At 47.3% G+C, this 17,325-nt stretch overlaps 1 protein-coding gene across 3 annotated transcripts in view; it reads right to left on the bottom strand.

The window, feature by feature from the left end:
- PDE9A (phosphodiesterase 9A) overlaps window positions 1-17,325 on the bottom strand; it is a 70,541-nt gene that overhangs the window by 32,102 nt on the left and 21,114 nt on the right. For 2 of the 3 annotated variants that reach the window (XM_076354554.1, XM_076354562.1), the window contains exons 2-4: window positions 3,944-4,014; window positions 2,236-2,313; window positions 1,870-1,913 (exon numbers count right to left, since the gene is read on the bottom strand). In XM_076354554.1, the coding sequence (XP_076210669.1) occupies window positions 1,870-1,913; window positions 2,236-2,313; window positions 3,944-3,978 (157 nt within the window). In that variant the 5' untranslated portion in view covers window positions 3,979-4,014. Of the gene's footprint in view, window positions 1-1,869; window positions 1,914-2,235; window positions 2,314-3,943; window positions 4,015-16,506; window positions 16,655-17,325 lie in introns of those variants that run through there. The other variant, XM_076354545.1, reaches the window with a different exon arrangement.

Raw genomic sequence — 17,325 nt, 5'->3', positions numbered from 1 at the left:
TTTCTTTTAATGAAGAGGAACAATTTCCCACTCTGTTTATTCTTCCTACTCTCAGCAAAATGTCAGGAATGCTTAAGATTAATGGCAACCCACGTGAAAGAGAAACAGATACCAAGGAATATTAGTTCCATCACACTCCGTTCAACTTTCGTCCTCTTTCTGTAGCAGACTATCTTATGTTTTGGCAACCTACCACCAGATTTTTTCTTGCCATTTTCCAGCCCCGCTGGCCCTGTTTGCTGGTCTTTCTCCGTCTTGGGGCAAATGGCTATTGATTACCCATGCCAGCTGGTACACAGGGACACACGCTCCAGTTAAGACCCCACCTTTTCTGATCTGATAATGCAAATAGTGTACTCCTGGACCAGAAGAGTGATGCTGTTCCAGCAGAGTTTGTTACAATAAGGAGACAGCTTCTTTTCCCTTAGCAGTCATGTGCGTCCCTCAGCTTTGACTACTTCCTTCTGGTAACAGCGGCAATCACTGACATGGGACCTGTTTATGGCTTGTAACAAATCTTACTGTGATAAAGTTCTTCCCTGTTTCCCAGCTTCTTTGTTCTTTTTGCTCTCAATTCGCCTTTGCTCTCTGCATGCACAAGCTCCCCGCTGCTGCCTCTCTGTCCCCCCCGCACATCCTCCTACACTGCCTTGCTGTGCCCTTTTCCTACAGATGTTTCTGCCGCAGCAGACACGGGTACCTCAGAGAGTAGCTTTGGTTCCCTCCGTCTCCCCATCTAAAAAAAGGTGGTGCTGTGAGACACTACGTTTTCTTGTGTCGCACAGGAGCCTAAGCAAGAAGAGGTGGGACCTGCAATTAGCATTAGCAAGAAGACGAGGTGTGACCAGCAAAATTGCCTTGCCCCTAATCTAAGAGCCTCACCCATTCCTGCAAACTACTTTTTCCAGCCCAAGACTTTCTGGCTCCCTCCTGTTCTTTCTGTGCAGTCTACGTTTCCAAGATAACCTTAACCTCTTGCCCCTTGTCTCTCCTATCTTCTCATTTTACTGCTCCAAACTGTGTCTCCAGCTGATGTCTCCTACCCGTCCGCAGCCCCTGCCTCAGTGGCCAGCCTCTCCCTATAGCTCCACAGTGTACAGGCTAGGGCTCTTGCTCAGGCTGCCTTGGAGCGAGTGGCAGGAGATACTGCAGTTGCACTGCTGAGAGAGACCGTGAGCCAGATGCCCTACAGGAATTTCTCCAAGCAAATGCTCTGCTCCGGTGTCTGAGAGCTACTGGCCTGAGCATGATACTGGCAGGCGAAGAGAAATGGTAGAAGTGCCACTGCAGTCCTGCCTGTGGAGTACAACAGCACTGTGCACTGGGGAAGGTGTTCCAGATGTGTTCTTTCAACCAGGCCTTCTTTAATCTTTTCAGGTGTATTTAAATATTTATTACACTTAGAGCTACCATGCCCACAACAGAAATTGTGCTCTCGCCTCAGCCATTTGGAAATAACATGAGGTTCAAATGTTGTGCTCAGCTTTCCAGCAGAGCTTTGCTGAGAGGTGAAAAAGTTTAACAAAACACTGCAGGACAGGCTTTCAAACATCGTCTGCGTTGCCTGAAAAAAACCACTGCTCCATGCAAAACTTTCCCCAAGACATCAGTGGTGCTGAGTCAGACCAGAGTTAAGCACTGTGAAAGTCCCCTGGACCCCAGCCATTCCACCTCACCCTCAAATACTTTGAAATCTGGGGACTTTTTTTAGCTTTCCTCCAGAACACTGTGATCAAACACTTCTTATTCTGCCATAGCTACAACCATGACAGCATCATCTTTCTTTCTTGCATCATAGCCACATAATTTCCACGTGCAAATGTTTGCAAATTCAGCTTTAGTAAATTGAGTTCAAAAGCGTCGTTTTACCTGAGAGCTGCTCAGTGGCAACAGGTATCACTTTGTATGGAGACCTGGAAGAGTCAGAGCGGGTTGATGTTAGCAACACTCAGAAAGAAGTTTGTATTTCATATTTGACAGCAAAGAGGGTGGGATGGGAACAGATGTTCTACATTAAACACTTAAAAGCAGTATTTTTTCCTCAGACAATTACTCCTACTTTAATAACAAGCAAAAATCTTCAAAACCAGCAGGCATTAGTGTTATAAGCCAGCATGCAATTCTTGCTGTCATCTCCCTCCCTCCAGGGAGTTGCTCACCTCCCTGCACACAAAAGGCATCTGCAGGCAACCACCACCCCTTCCTTTGGGCTTGACCCCATTTTTGAAGGCTTACCTCTCTGAGTTTGCAGGCATTGTCGGATCAATGGATACCATACAATTGTCTGCCGTCAAAAGGGAGATTGTTGTGTTCCTGAAAAGTAAGTTTCAAGGAGGTTTATTTGACCTAGAAATGCTGGCTGAAATTTTGTGCTGCTGCATACGGTGCACAGCCATCTTCCCTCCTGCAGTACTCCTGGCCTGGCCTGGCACTGTCTTGGACCCATTTTACCTTGGTGCAGAAAGGGTGAAAGCACAGGATGGGGTAGGCTTGATGCTTCACCCATTTCAATTACCAGAGATGTTTCTGGCAAAATGTTAAGTGTGATCATCTTTGATCTCAGAGCAGACTTTGCTCCCTGTAAGTCATGTATTCTGTTGACTCATCAACTAATAATTTCTATTAAAAAGCTATGTTTTGTTATACATTGACTCGGCAGCTATGTATTGACTCACACTATACAAATGACTACCGGTGCTATGAATGTCTTAAAATTGTCTAGTTACTCCTTTACCAAAACAAACAAAACAAATGCTGAATATGAGGCCTTTGCTTTTTTATACTGTGCTAGGTGTGATCTCATAGGCTTAGATGTAAACCTTGGAGGTTTACTCTGGCTCCAGGACCCTGGTTTATTTCAATGAACAGTTCTTTGGAAGTCTTCTGATAAAAATAAAATTACAACTACGCAGTGAACACCCTGTTCATGAATGACTAAAACTGCTAAACAAAGTTTCCTGGGTGATGGAGTGGAAGTATTTGACATCATAGGCAAATGAGAGTTATTAACCTCTGTAATGTCAAATGAGAGGAAATAGCCAGGATAAACAGCAAAGGGCATTAATTCTGTCCAGCAGTTTATGCAAATGCTGAGTCAATATAGACAATTTTCTCTTTCAATCCCCAGAGCTGGAGCCATTGCAATAAACCCATGATTAAAGGATTGGCTTATATTTTCCTGTGCTTTTTCTGTATTGTAAACCTGTTTGTACAAAGGTAAAGACTATGGCTTTTTGCATGCTGCTGTGCGTCTGGCCTGTGCTGCTCAAGGCCCGTATGCAGACAGCAGATGCCCCCTTCTAGATGTGACTAGGGGGGTTCCCTCCCCCTGCACCACCGCCCTGAACAGGTGGTGCAGAAGTGGTTGGGTGCTACACCGTGCCACCCTCCACCACACGCCGGCCTCTCCCACCCTGACACACACGAACGCCTGATCCTGGATCCCTCTCAACACAGAGATTTAAGTTGGATGCTGCTCTCTAGGTTGAAGGTAAGAGAAACAAACCCTACAGGAAATCACAGCAGGAAAGATGCATGGACTTTTGCAGGACAACATGGTGGTGTTGGGTTGACAGTTGGACTTGATGATCTTAGAGGTCTTTTCCAACCTTAATGATTCTATGATTCTATGATTCTATAAATTAGGAAATACTTGGCCTGGGCAACGGATTTGGGGATATTCATGTTCTATAAAATGGTTCTGCTGGGGTACTTTGTGTTTGACTGTTCCATACCTGGGATTAGACTGTACTGTATCTAAATAGAAAGCTTATCACCTAGTGGCAATGCTTCTCATTGGCCCCAAATTTTTCCCTAAAAAACAGGTTCTAAGCATATGGTTGCATTTCACTCGATATGGGCAAAAATGTAGTGCTGAGGTATAACTGGTAGGTGCACTCAACCGTGTGCACTCAGGGCTGGGCAAATTAAAAGAGAGACCTACCTTGGTAACCCTGTTGCAATGCAGAAGAGGTCCATGATATCTTTGGAGTTGCAATATTTACTAAAGATCACCTTCCAAACCGAACAGCAGCAGGGGAAAAAAAAAAGGAAAGACAAAGAAGAGAAAGGACGGTTAGTTCCCAGTGCGATATGAACTCTATTCAGGGGTGAACTGGGCTAATTTTAAGGCTCATCCTACCACTTCAATTATCTGATTTGACTTGTGAGCTGGAATATTTCTCTACTCCTGTTTAATACCTGTGCTTTTTTCGATAAAGCAAGCAGGCTCTGGAGACCTAATTGCGCTGTTCAGAAGTAGAGCAATAACGTATGTGAACTGAGAGCAAAAGGTATCTCATAATGCAGTATTGCTGCAAGATGATAACAACTGCAAATTTAAGGATGTAAGAGCCCAGATTTAGGAAGAAAACAGCCCAGATTTGGGGAGGTCCTTGGATGGTATAAAAGGGCACTGCTTTTTGGACTACACCAGCTTAAGCTTACTTGAAACAGAACAGAGTTTTTTTTCCCCCCAGGTTGTGCCAAATTTCCTGCCGTCAGGCTGTATCGTTCCTGCTGTTAGGTCAGAGCTCAGACCTTGAATTACAAGATTTGCCACTGTTACCTTCCCATGCCCCCAAACACCTCTTCATCACCCTGCCCTTCCACACACACCAGGCAGCCCCTATGTGGAGAAGACTGTTCGAGCGGTGGGTCTGGGAACACAACATCCCCTTGATCCCGTTGTGATACAGCCTTCAATGACGCGATCCCATGCCACGATTTTCCCCAAGACTCCTGTGTCCCCCAGGACATGTGGGTGATGGTGCTCCCTGGTTGAGAAGCTCTTCTGCAGCTGGGGTTGGGGGCAGAAAGCCTCTCTGTGTGCCTTTGATTGACTATGGTGGAGGCTTTGAACCTGCCATGGAAATAAAATGCCTCATTGCAGTCAGGTCTGGCTCATCTTTTCAAAGCCAGGAACAACAGCGAGTGGCAGGGCTGATTTGTCTGGGGGCTGCTGGTGTTAACAGGGTGGCTGCAGGCTGCGGGGGCCAGCGGTGGTGTGGAGCAGGGCAGCTTCCCTGGCCAGCGCTGGAGCTCAGCTGCCTCGTGCCCCCAAAGAAGAAATAGCCACAGAGCAACTGGGTTCAGGATGCAGCAGCTCAAAGGGACTTGTGGAGACCTAATGGCAAAACTCAGGAGGAGCAAGAAAGTGATATTTTACAGAGGAGGTCTGAGGCACAGGGAGAGCAAGGTCAAAAGTCTCTTCTCCTTGCGGGTGCCTTGCTGGAAACGCTATTTTCCACCCCTCATGACCACCTGTAGCATCCCATATCCTCAGGCACAGTTCCCATTGCTGTCCATCGCAGGCACAGGGGATGTGCACGCCCACAGATCAGCTTCGGGGCTGGTGACCCAGAAAATGAGGAACATCCACCCTGGATAGCCTTCCAATGGTTTTTTTTCACTGCCTTGCCTCATGCTGCCAGGAGGAGGCAGGGGCTGTGGGCAGCGGGGGCTGCAGGCAGCAGGGGCTGCCGCCGCCCTCCCCGGATCTGGTCGGTCGAGCAGGCCCCATGTGTTCTGCAAGGTGAGGACCATGCTGGAAAAATAGCGTGTCATCATCTAATTAAAGACCCTTCTGAAAGGTGTAGGTGCCAGGAGTTAGTTAAGCCTGCAGCCTTACTCCAGCAGTCTTGGTCTTTGAGTGCTTTAATTCCTAAATCATAATAGCGTTGCAAAAACACAGTTCCCATGTGCCTTTTCTAAGGTGCTTTCAGACACCAGGGGAAATCTCTCACCCAGAGGTGTCGTGTGGCGCTGACCCGGACCTCTGCCACTGGCAATGGTGAAGCCATGGGAGAGCCCGCGGGACGTTCTGCCAGCGAGGAGCTGCTAATGCTCAGGACATCGCGAGCCTGAAGTATTGGGAGAGTCAGGACAAAATGGCAAGATCTGGTCAGCCTGGCTGAGTCCTGTTGTTCCTGGGGTGTGACGCACCGACACTCGAGGTGATGCTGAAGCAAGGCTTCAGACCTCAGTTTTCATGGGTGGTGAGGAGCCCTCTTACTCTTGAGAGAAGCGTCAGGGGTTTTGTGGTAGAGAAGAGAGCAATATTGGTCACCTCAAGAGGTGGCTGTGACTGATACGTGCGTGCACACCCACCTTCCCCGTTTTCCAACCCAGATGAGATTACACCAGGCAATATCTTTTACTTTACAAAACATCAAGGCACTTGATTGCTGAGGTAGTTAGTAACTCCTACCGGGGCAATGGGTGGGATTAATGCCCAGGTGTGTTTTGAAAGCCTGCTTTGCCCAGTGATCGGACCCTTGGTTATTAAAATAGCAGCAATCAAAGCAATAAAAAACAGCCAGTCAAGTTCAGATAGGGCTGAAACCCCACTCCCAGCAGAACACAGCATCCTACTGGAGTGACAGCTGCTAAAATCGGCTGACAGAGTATTGGAGGGTACAACAACTGGTACACGCAGTAACTGAGGAGATGATGTTAATTTACCCTGAACAGAGGGTAAAGGCTTGTGATGTGCTGGGAGTGCTATTTCAGGTATTGAGGTTTCTTATTCTGGAAATCAATTATTATTGACCGGGACAGATAAGAGAGGAGAGGATTAGCAAAAAAAAAATTAAAAAACATTAAAGGTAAGAAAGCCGGCCTGACTCACAGAAAACAGCAGGAGCTTTCAATGCATTGAGGATGAATTTTAATGCTCCTTTACTCCATGTAATAGCGAAAGAGTGGGAAGCAAAAGAGAGACTGTAAGTGCTATTTTCTAGCTTATGAGCTATCTCTATACATGCTTTTTAGCTTTCCATACTTGGTATTTTTACTTAAGTTGGCTAAAAGTGGATTTGTGAATCACCCACCACACTTCGATACTCATCTCAGGGTGGTTGTCCTCAGCTGGTTGTTTTTTTTTAATCAAAGAGCATATGCTACTAAAGTTTTCTTCTATTGCAACCTGCTGAGCTTTTCTGACCAACTTCCTTCTGTTCTAAAGCAAAGCAGCCAGCCTCAGACGTGTCCCGGCAATATGCAATTGTTCCTGTTATTGCCTGCAGGTTTGTGTTCCCAATAAAGTCAATGTCAGTTGTGCTGATGGAATATGACTGGAATGTATTTTGGAGAGACAGGAGGACAGTACTCTGTATGATTGATGGCTCCAGCACAGTATAGGAATCCTATTTCCCTAAAGTCCATTATCATTGCAGGGACATTAGCAACATGAAGGCAATACAGTGACATTTGGCTTGCAGCCATGCTTCAGCCAGATGGGACACATGGTTTCTCCTGTGACCATGGAAGATGGTTGACCTGCAGCTTTGAGGATAGGCAGCCCTGTTGGCACTGGGTGGAGAAGTGAGCATCTTACCCAGTCCTGTGAAGATGTCCTTACTTGGGCAGATGTCCTGAAGCCATTGCTCTTCAACCCAGGCCTCCATGACGATACCTTTCTGGAACTGTTTGTGGGTCTTATCCCACAGTCAGCAGTGAGGGACTTCATCTCCCTTCAAACCTGTCTCAGCTGTCTCTGACCCACAGTCATCATCTTGCTTAGGTCCCAGTTCCTATCCCTGGGTGGCAAGCCACTGCTACGACGTGTCTCACAGCACCTCGCGCTCTGCATTAGTGCCCAGCGATGGAAGAAATCACTGGTTAGGACAGGACTGAGACCTTGCTATGGAGCATAACAGAAGCCAAAGGCAGGAGGCCACAGCAGTTTCTACAGCTGTGGTAGTGGGCTAAGGTCATACATGTATAGGCACACACAAGTTTCCCCATAATACGTGTCAAAAAAGTGCATAGTCACACAAGTCAGCACAGCCCAAAAAAGCCAGGGATGCAGCTCCTGATGCACCTCCTACGAGAAAGAGTGTACACAGGGACTCCAATATTGCCTGGTGACATGAGAGTCTCCTGCAAGACTGGACAACACAAGACACTCATTTGCCAGTGTGATTTCTGAAAGCAAAGGCAGATCCAAAATCATGTAAGCAGAGTCACAGAGGTTATACGCCGCATGGGAAAGGGAAACAGAGGCCTCTGCTTCAGCCTGCAGATTGATGACTAAATGCCATTAAGAAAATCAGCCACATATAAACCCTGTAAATTGCATCTCCCTTGAATTTGTGCCAGGAGGAAAAAGAATGTATTCCTCAAAAATGATGCGGCAATCTGCAAACCAATTAATTGTTTGAGAGTTAAAATTATTTCATATTTCTGTCCTTGTTACTGTTAGCAAAACTTCTACCATGTGTAGAAAAAAAAGACAGGAAAACTAGTCTTCCCTGAATGCTCAGCTTGATCATTTCAGTAATTCTTCATCAAGACGAAGAAGTAGCCATTTGATCTAAGTGGGGAACGTTGTCTGCCTGCCCTGGAAAGTAACATGAAGCAAAGGGGGGAAAAGCAGAATGAATAATAACTGAGGCTTTTTGGAGTGGAAATAATATTTTGATGAAGCATGCAGTGACTGTGAAGTATGACAGCGTGACTAGATGGGGATGCCTGGTTCCTGGCCCAGAGCTCACTTCTGTGGGACTGGTTTCTTTCCTGGTGACAGTTCTGCATTTTTGGAAACATCTTCCTCTGAAATAAGGGGCCATTGTCTCTTAATCCATAGTATCCACCTCTGGTCGAGGACAAGGATTTTAAAAGCCCTATCAGAAAGAGTAGGGATTAAGAGCCCTGCTACGCTGGCTGGCTTTCCCACGCAGAGGAGCAGTTCCATATTAAGGATTGTAATGGAGATATTACTAAGGAACCATAGTGCATATACTCTGCAACCCACCAGCTTACAACTAATCACATTATATTTTGCTTTCAGATAGGATGTGTAAAAACACAGCCTACAAATCCAATTTCTGTTTTATATTTGATCCTCAGAACAGCTAATCCTCTCTGTAAACTGTAAAATGTATCCAGAATGTTATCCTGTTCTGATCTGTTGTTGGTAATTGAGTTTTCTTCCAAGAATTTAACTCGTTTGTTTTTTTTACCCTAGTAAAATTCCTAAATAAATAATGCAGACATATTTTCAAAGCCGCCTATCCTCAGTTTCCAGTCCTACTTCCTTTTGCTGGTCTCAACCTGCTCTGTTCAAGACTTTTAGCACGTGGTGATGTCTTTCATTCAGCTCAGTGAGCAATGTTCAGAGTCAGGGCTGAAAGTGCGGAGTTGAAACAATCTAAAATGACAATCTTTCATTAATGAGATTGGAGGAGAGTGTGTCAGGAAAAAGTCTGGTAAAACTCAGTTATGTATCTTGCAGGGACTGTGAAAATTGTTGTTGCTTCTGTAACAGCAGGTTTCACGGAGGATTTCTGAATTGCTAAGGCAGAAGGCTGACGTGAAATTTTTCGTTGTGATTTTCCCCATCTCTCCAGCGGTCTTTGTTGTTCATATCAAAATGAAGCAGGATCCAGAACTTTTAGATACCACTCTGTAGAAATCATTGGAAGGAGTTCATATTTCTAAACACATAAGCAAGTAAGTCTTCCTCAAAAAATGGTGATAAATGACCTTATCAGTCATAGTTCCCAATATCCAACAGAAGCCTTAACTAAAACCCCACATCTAAACATCACCCAGGTTTCTCATTCTTTGAATTCAGATACGGGCATAGCATGAGCCCAGCTATATCCAAAATACCTGGTTTTTATTTCTCGCACTAATTAACAGTCGATGTTCGGAAAACCACTCCATTTATCTGAGCTTCAAATGTTAGGCAGTATTAAAAATAGTATGCTAGATTTGCCATCTGTTTGATGCAGTAGGAGCTTCTCTAAGAGAGGAACAGAGAATAAGTGTGTGTGTGCATGTGCGTGTGTGGGGAAGAAAGCGCAAGAGCCCTCAGCTGAGAGACCAAGCGAAAATGAAGGCTCCCCCGGGCTCTTCAAACACTGCTTCTGTTAGAGGATGAGAGGCGTGGTAGATGTTTTACTTCCAACAACTGGAGCTCTGCAGTCCTGCTGATTCACACTTACTTTCGGGCAGTGACGCGGCTTGACAACATTCATTTCAACACGACACCTAAGTGAAATGTACGGGTGGGATTCGTCTGACGTAACTTCAAACATCTACAAGTTTGGCATCTCATGCATGTTGCTCTGCTAGACTCCCTCTCTTGCCAGCAGAGAAAGAGGACAACTTCCAAAGGGTAAATCAGCCCACACGTCCCCAAAACCCGGTTTAAGATGGGATGAATCATCCTCTGGAGGTACCACCCACCTCCCCAGTGACTACGGGGGAACCTGTGTGACTAGCTTGGAGCAGTCATCACTAACTTTTAGATGGCTATGGTTAACGGTTAAGTGGGGTGAATCCCATTAGTTTCCTAATTATATACGTTACCTTAAAATGAGAAACAGGAGCCGCCAGACAGAGCTGACATATCAGGATCCTGAGGCACGTGGCTATATGGTAAGTCGCAATTCCCATCCTTATAACATCCCTGAACAGAGCGCTATGGGAAAAGAGATTTTTATCTTTTCAGGCAAGAGAAATTGTCTGAGATACACTTATACGTGTGACCCCCAGGGCAATCTTGGACGTCCATTGAGAGGGATGGCATGGCGGGGGTTGGCTCTGTCACTATGAGCAAGGAAGGATCTCATTACTTTTTAGAGTCTCTGGGGCTCGTAGAGGAAGCCAGGTTACATTAAAGAGAGCCTTGTGCAACCTGCTGACTATACTAAGGGACATATTGCTACTATTCAATCTTTCGGTGCTAATGATTAATGGCAGAATGTAACCAGGATCCAGCAAGGCTGGTCGTGAGAGGCTGAGCTGAAAGTTTCTTATTTTCTGCAGCAGACATAAAAGTATTTCAACCTTTGACAAATGACAGAAATGTCTATACTCTGGCTTTACTTAACGTAAAAAGGACACGCGGTTGCTGCTAATGGAGTACTAAGTGCAATTAACCCTGTAGCACATTAATGCATTAAGTTTGAAATGTTTCGTAAACTGAATAATAAGCATGCTTTAGCACCAAATGTCCTCACTAAATGTGAGTGAAGCTAGGCTGCTTGTTTCAAAACTGCTCACACAATTAACGTCTGACATTACAACACGCTTGATAATACAGGACTGTCAGAAGGGTAATGTTAGTTAACGGAGTAAGGAAAAACAGGTATGGTGAGAGGCCAGTGAAAGGCCAATTTGCAGCTGTAGAAGTAAGTTCACTAGAAAGGCGATAGAAACAGAATGGTTTTGTCTTGTTTGTATTAAGCCAAAAGAGTTTGTTTGCGAGTAGCATAAGTTGCTACGGTTGGCTTGTCTGAATCCATAGGTAAGGCTAGCGGGAGAGTTAAGACCTACACTTTGCCTTGGCTAACGTGAGCATAAACTGTAATAACTATGATAGACTGCATGTGACTTCAGAAAGATAAACAGCAGTAAACGAGCCTTTTTGGGTGATGGGTACAGAAGAGTGATGGAGCTATGCTGGAATTACGGAGCTGTGCTAGGATTATGGTTTGGCTCTCTAAATGCTCTGAGGATCCCTCGCTGGGGAGGAAAGAGAAGGGAGAGAGAGGCCTCAAGTATGACATTTTCTCTCACTGTTTTAAAAGCCTGGTTTTAAGCCATTTTTACTCTTTAAAATGTTTATGTGCTGTAATGTGATGCAGTTTTAGAAACCCGCTGTTCATTTCTTGCTGCTTTACAACAAGAACATCTAGCAGCCGCCTTGAATTCACCAGGGCCAGCTAAAATCAGAGAGCCGAGGTGAGCCGAGACCACTGGCCAGACTCAGGCTGTGCTGCCCTGCACCCTCCCTTGCCCACAGAGATCTGCCAGCACTAAGAAAATGGCCTCGCTCCCACAAAACCATACTTATGCCTCACCATGCTAAAGAGGGTTTTGGCATCGGCTTGTCCATGTGCGGGAGGAACCTGCGAACACCGGCCAGGCAGAGCAGCCCCTGGAGGTCTCCATGTCCTGACTGCCTGGGAACCCCACCTCTGTGCACCCCTCTGATGGTCGGCAGCTGAAAGGGTATTGCCCTAAATCCCCGGTCCAAACAGACAGGGAATTGGGTCCATGGGCACCACAGAGCATGCTTGCCCTGCTATGCTGAGAGTGTCACGGGGATGCAAAAATATTGAACTGATCATCATACCATTATTTTTCTGCTGTGTTTTGTTTTGAATCTGAATCTAGTTTGGCGTGTTAAAAATAGCACGGCAAGCTTTGGAAGTATCTGTTGGGTTTGCTAGAGTCTAGGCATTTATACCACAGTTGCTGTTGCTCTAATTAAAAAGAAAATCTCACATGACAGAAATGATTCCTATGCACTGATGTTTCAGTGCAATAACCACAGCACCAAAATGCAATCTTAGCTTTGTTCTGTTCATCGTGGACCTCGGGCAAAGAAGAACAATGGCTGTGGATGGATCAGTGTCCTGCTCCACAGGTCAGCACAGTAGACACCCAGAAAGGTTGAATTCAATACATTTCTTTGAGAAAAAAAAAGGTCATTTCTCTGTTTGGCATCCAGAATGACCCAGTCAACCAGCAAAACGGCTCCAAAATTCTTTACTTGCTTTCTGAAGAGGAAGAAAATACCATCCTGAGTGATTTCCTTGAATCCTTGACAAAGGCGGTGGTCCTTTTCTTTTTTCCAGTTAGCTCAGGCTCTGTACCCCTCTGACTTTCCATCCTTGTTACAAATGTGATGCTGATTAAGACACTGGAAACAGAAATCCTCTTGAATTAAGCATTTTTCTCAGAGGAACTCCTTACAACTCTGTGAGCAAAGCCACTACCTGTGACATTTGAAAACGAGAGCCATGAAGCCACCCATCTGGGAATATGGCCACTGGCTGGTTTGGCTCTGCTACCATTTAAATCTCGAAGGTCAAAAGAAAGTGTTCCCCAGTAGTTTCTTCATGAAGAAAATTTGGGCATGGGCTGGGGAACATTTTCTTGCTGGTGGATTTCTAATTCGAAAGACTCAATAGGAATTTTTCTTAAAAACGCAGCCAAAGGGTTAATAACATTATGAAGGAAAATAAGACTCTAGATCCGGCTTAAGTTTGGCAGAGCAAACCTCACTTCTCCGCTGGCAGGTTGGGGGCTTGGGTGCTCGACCCCATCTAGTTGGCACTCCAGGAACAACGAGAAATCCCCATCCACGGTGGCACTGCAAGATCACCTTACACTATATGAAACACGGCCATGGCTTCCCCCTGGCCTGCCATCTTCTCCTTTGCGTGGCAGCAGACCAGGCTGTGGCAGGGTGGGACACAGATGTGTTTCACGGGTGTGCTAAGCCCTGGGCACACGTGCGAAGCGCAGAGGGAGGTGTGTGTCCAGGCAAGCGGGTAATGAACTGCTGGGTGTCTCTGGGCAAGACGATCCTTTAAAAATAAATAAACCAAGCAGCGCTTGTTTCCCCCAGGCGTGCATCCCCTTTACATAGGCACTGGATAGGAAGCACATTACACTGTAACTTCATTTTTCAACCAGCTCCAAGAACAAGTGACCTTTTTGAAGCCGGTTTGCACACAGCCCTAGTTCAGCATGTGGCTGTAACGCTGCAAAGCCTTTGATCTTCCCTCTCCAGCAGCCCTGGCACGGCTGTCCCCTCCACCTCCTGCTTTGTGTTCGGCTCTACCTCCACCAGCTCGGCAGGCGGCCGCCCCATGGGAGACCCCCATCCTCTGCCCCTTGGCCAGGACACAGCTACCAGCAGCCCAAAGCCTCCCCCTGGTGGACACAAAAGCCACCCCTTTGGGGATCTTGAGCTCAGGTGCCTGTGGAGGGTTCCACAGTTGGTGTCTGCTGGGCCGGGGTGGGTCATCCCATGTCCCTCCCAAAGCAGAGCCCTTGCTGCCCCAGCATGGGGAGACGCTCAGTCAACTCTGCCCACTGGAGGAGAGCCTGTCCTCGTGGTCAGCTTTGGTGAAGACCATTTTGTGCCTTCCCGTGCCTCTGAAAGGTCAGTTTATCAAACTGACAAATGACCGGGAGCCTTTGTGGGTGCAGGCAGGATGGGTCCGAGGGGAAAGGGCAGGAGCTGAGGAAGTTACTGAGACGAGGGCTAGGCTTCCCCAGTGTGATGTAGGAGTGATGCACTGCAGCACTGGGCTGGGCTCCCCTCTGCTCTCAGCCTCCCACCGCCCTCCCGCAGGAGGCTACTGGACTCCTGGGTGTTCATGACGCTGGCCTTGCAGGTATGGACCTCAGCCCTTCCTCTGGGACGTGCTGGCCTCAGGCGTGGTCCTGCGTTCGACCCCTGCTGATGGTGCCTCCTTTATTTCAACAACCACCGAGAAGGGTTTCAAAGCCAGAAAACTCTCCTCCAACAATTGCCGCGTCCCTTTGCCCTCCCCGCTGTGCCCCCCTGGACCTGCCAATACACGGTCCTACTTAGCTTAATTCAACACTGCTGTTGCAGAGCACTTTCAAGTGCTCATCTGCAATGCGCAGGTTCCTGGGGGAGGCAACATGCGGCTCTCTGAGCCTGGTGTGTCCCTTCATTCACCCCAGTGCCGAGGCGAAACAACTTCTCCCAAAGTCAGCAGCATGCCCTGTGGCCGCACCGGTGGAAATTCTGAAGGAGGTCGCAGAAACACAGAATTACCTGTGAATAATTGCCATCACAGCTTAGCGCTATCGTAGGATGCTCAGTTCTATTGCATGACTCTGCTGTGTCCAGCAAGCCAGTTACAAGTTGGAGCTGAGCCCTTTCTAACTCAACAAGTGCTGTTATAATGAAACTCATACCTCGTTACTGGGTTGACGAGTAGCTTAGCATTGATTTAATGAGTTCGCTTTAGAAGCCTCCAATACTGCATTCCTTGGAAGATTAAGGGTTGCTTTTTTTTTTTCCTTTCTAATGATGTTGTTACTGAGGAGGCACGAGAATCTGAGATATGCCCTGCTTACCCCTGGGTGAACCCCATTTACGCAGCATTTTTACTGCAGGAATCCTTCCAAACATTGCACAGATGGAATTTCACATCTGACAAAAGAAACAGATAACATTTATCGAGCAAAAAAAACTTAATGCTGCCTGAGTTTGTATTAGCTTGCTCATGCGATTGTGCCTCTTCTGCGTTTTTAATGTCAAAGTTACTCTCCAGAGACTGATTCTGAGAAATGCTATTTTTTTTAAAACCAGAGTAGACAACAGACTATGTGCTTTACCAACATCTATGGAAATACTTGCCACCCTTTCAAAATACTGAAACAGTAAAGGTGCCAGGGAGCTCCGTACAAGCCTTGCCTCTGGGGGCTGCCAGGTGACCAACTCATTAAGCCCCGGCAAAAGAGAAGCGGCGCCTTCAGGTCAGCAGAGCCGGCACGCTCCCGCACGCCGGTGTGGAGGAGTCCGTGGCAGCAGAGGGACCTTTGTCACGTCTAAGCCCCGAGATGGATGAAGAGGAGAAGCCTGCTGTGGGGGACCTGGCGCAGATTTGGATTCTCCGAGGTCTTGTTCCTGAGGACAGGACTCTGGCAGTCACGGTGGGTCTCCAGGGCAGTGGCAGAGGGGACCATAGGCAACGGAGGCGTGTGCGGTGGGACGGGACTGTGAGTATCAGCTTTCCCTTTGCCTCATTTCTGCGGTCACTCGTACAGCAAAGGGGAGGGAAGGGAAAGGGTATCTTTGCTGTTCCTTTTTAAAGGAGAAACAAAAGGCGAGGCTGGGTGAAATGAAGATTTAGAGCAGGAAGACGAGAGAGAGAGATTTGAATTTTGCAAGTCAGAGTTTAGTTGCTCTTGATCCTCGCAGCCGCTTTCACTCTATTACAAAAAAGGCACTTGGTTTGTGGCCAAAGAGTTGCTGACAAAAAGAAGAAAAAGACGACTTACAAAAATGCAGCGGCATTGTTTCTGTTTAAAAGCAGTGGGCTGTCAGCTCGACAGCGTGCAAGCTCTCCCTTTTAGCCAGAACACATTTCTCCCGCAGTTTCCCCTGTGCTGTGAACCGTAGTTAAGCAAACAAGGCAGGCTAATGGAAGTGGAAGTTTTAATTAATGTTTATCGCCATTTACGAACAACTTGGCAAAGGTGGCGGGGACCCGCAGCCCCCCACCGATGCAGCGGCACACCCCATCGCACAACAGCCGGGCACCCGCCTGCCGTTCAGCTTGGCGGTAGGAAAATGCCCATCGCTAAAACCCGCCGGCAGGCAATCTGCAAATAACTCGGCACACTGTGCTTTCCGGCTCCCACTTCTTAGGTGAAAACCTCCCCGCAGGCAAAACTTTGTAAACATGTCGCGACGCTGCTCCGGGAGAGGAAGCCTACTCGGCTGCTAAACCAAGGGTCCCCACACAGGCAGTGAGAGCTGGCAGTGCCCAGCGCTCCCCTGCTGCCAGCCTCCCCTTCCCCTTTAAATAAACATCCGTGTACAAAGCAGAAGCCACTCAAGATCCCCCCCCTCCCCTTAAAAAGAGATTTGAAGCCCGCAACGGCGCTGAATGCAAACACGCGTCTAACTCGCGTTACAGAAATAGATTGTGCAGCAAACACAGCCCGCAGCTGCTGCTGCGTCCGGAAACACTACGTTGTGAAAAACAGCAAAAGTACCTTTTGAATTCTTCCATCAATATCCAAATAAATACACTTGGGCCGGTAAGTTGAGGAGGCAGATCCCATCTTGTTACAGTTGGGCTTTCACTGGACCTTTTTCCAGTGTCAAACAGAGCAGAAAATAAGGTTTATCCTACCAAGCCGAGCCACCGCTGCCTGACAGTTTGGTGTCCCCACTCTTCTGTATCCCACTGTACTCTCATTCTGGGAAGGTCCCTCCTCTAACATGCATGCATTTTGCTGTGCCTCTGTCTCTCTCTGCCACCTCCTTTTAGTTTTGCTTCCCTCCAAACCCAGCTGCCTTGGACAGGGAAAGACACAGGCTCCAGATGCTGTCTGCAAGTGCCCTCTCGATTCCCATAGCAACAACCCCTCTTGGCTTTAGGGCTGAGAGCTGCTGGGCAGCTGCATTGTAGCTCTGACCCTGGGGCTGATGAGCTCCTCTTACACACAAGACCAAGTGGCACTTATCCCCCGGGGGGGCTGGGGTGGGGGGGAAACCTCCTTCGTTAGGGTGGTGAGAGATGTCATTTGTTTTTGTGGTGAAATAGGACCGTAATTATTAATTAGTGATGACCCTTCTGGTGAGCTGCCCGCGCCCTGCAAGCGGTGTGACAGGCTCCCAGCTGCGCCCTGCGCTGGGAGTGTCCTTTCAGACACCTGCCACAGCCAGGGCTCGGACCATCTCAGCCCAAACTTGGCAGCTTAATTTCCACATCCCTTCTGTTATCATTACAAGGACGGAAAGAAAAAGCAGCAGCTTTTTTTTCTCTGTAAGCTCCAGAAGCATGAAGAAAGCGTAAAGCCCATGCTCTC

Source organism: Aptenodytes patagonicus, chromosome 1 (assembly GCF_965638725.1).
Source record: "Aptenodytes patagonicus chromosome 1, bAptPat1.pri.cur, whole genome shotgun sequence".
NCBI lineage: Eukaryota > Metazoa > Chordata > Aves > Sphenisciformes > Spheniscidae > Aptenodytes > Aptenodytes patagonicus.
This window is presented reverse-complemented; position numbering and strand designations above follow the sequence as displayed.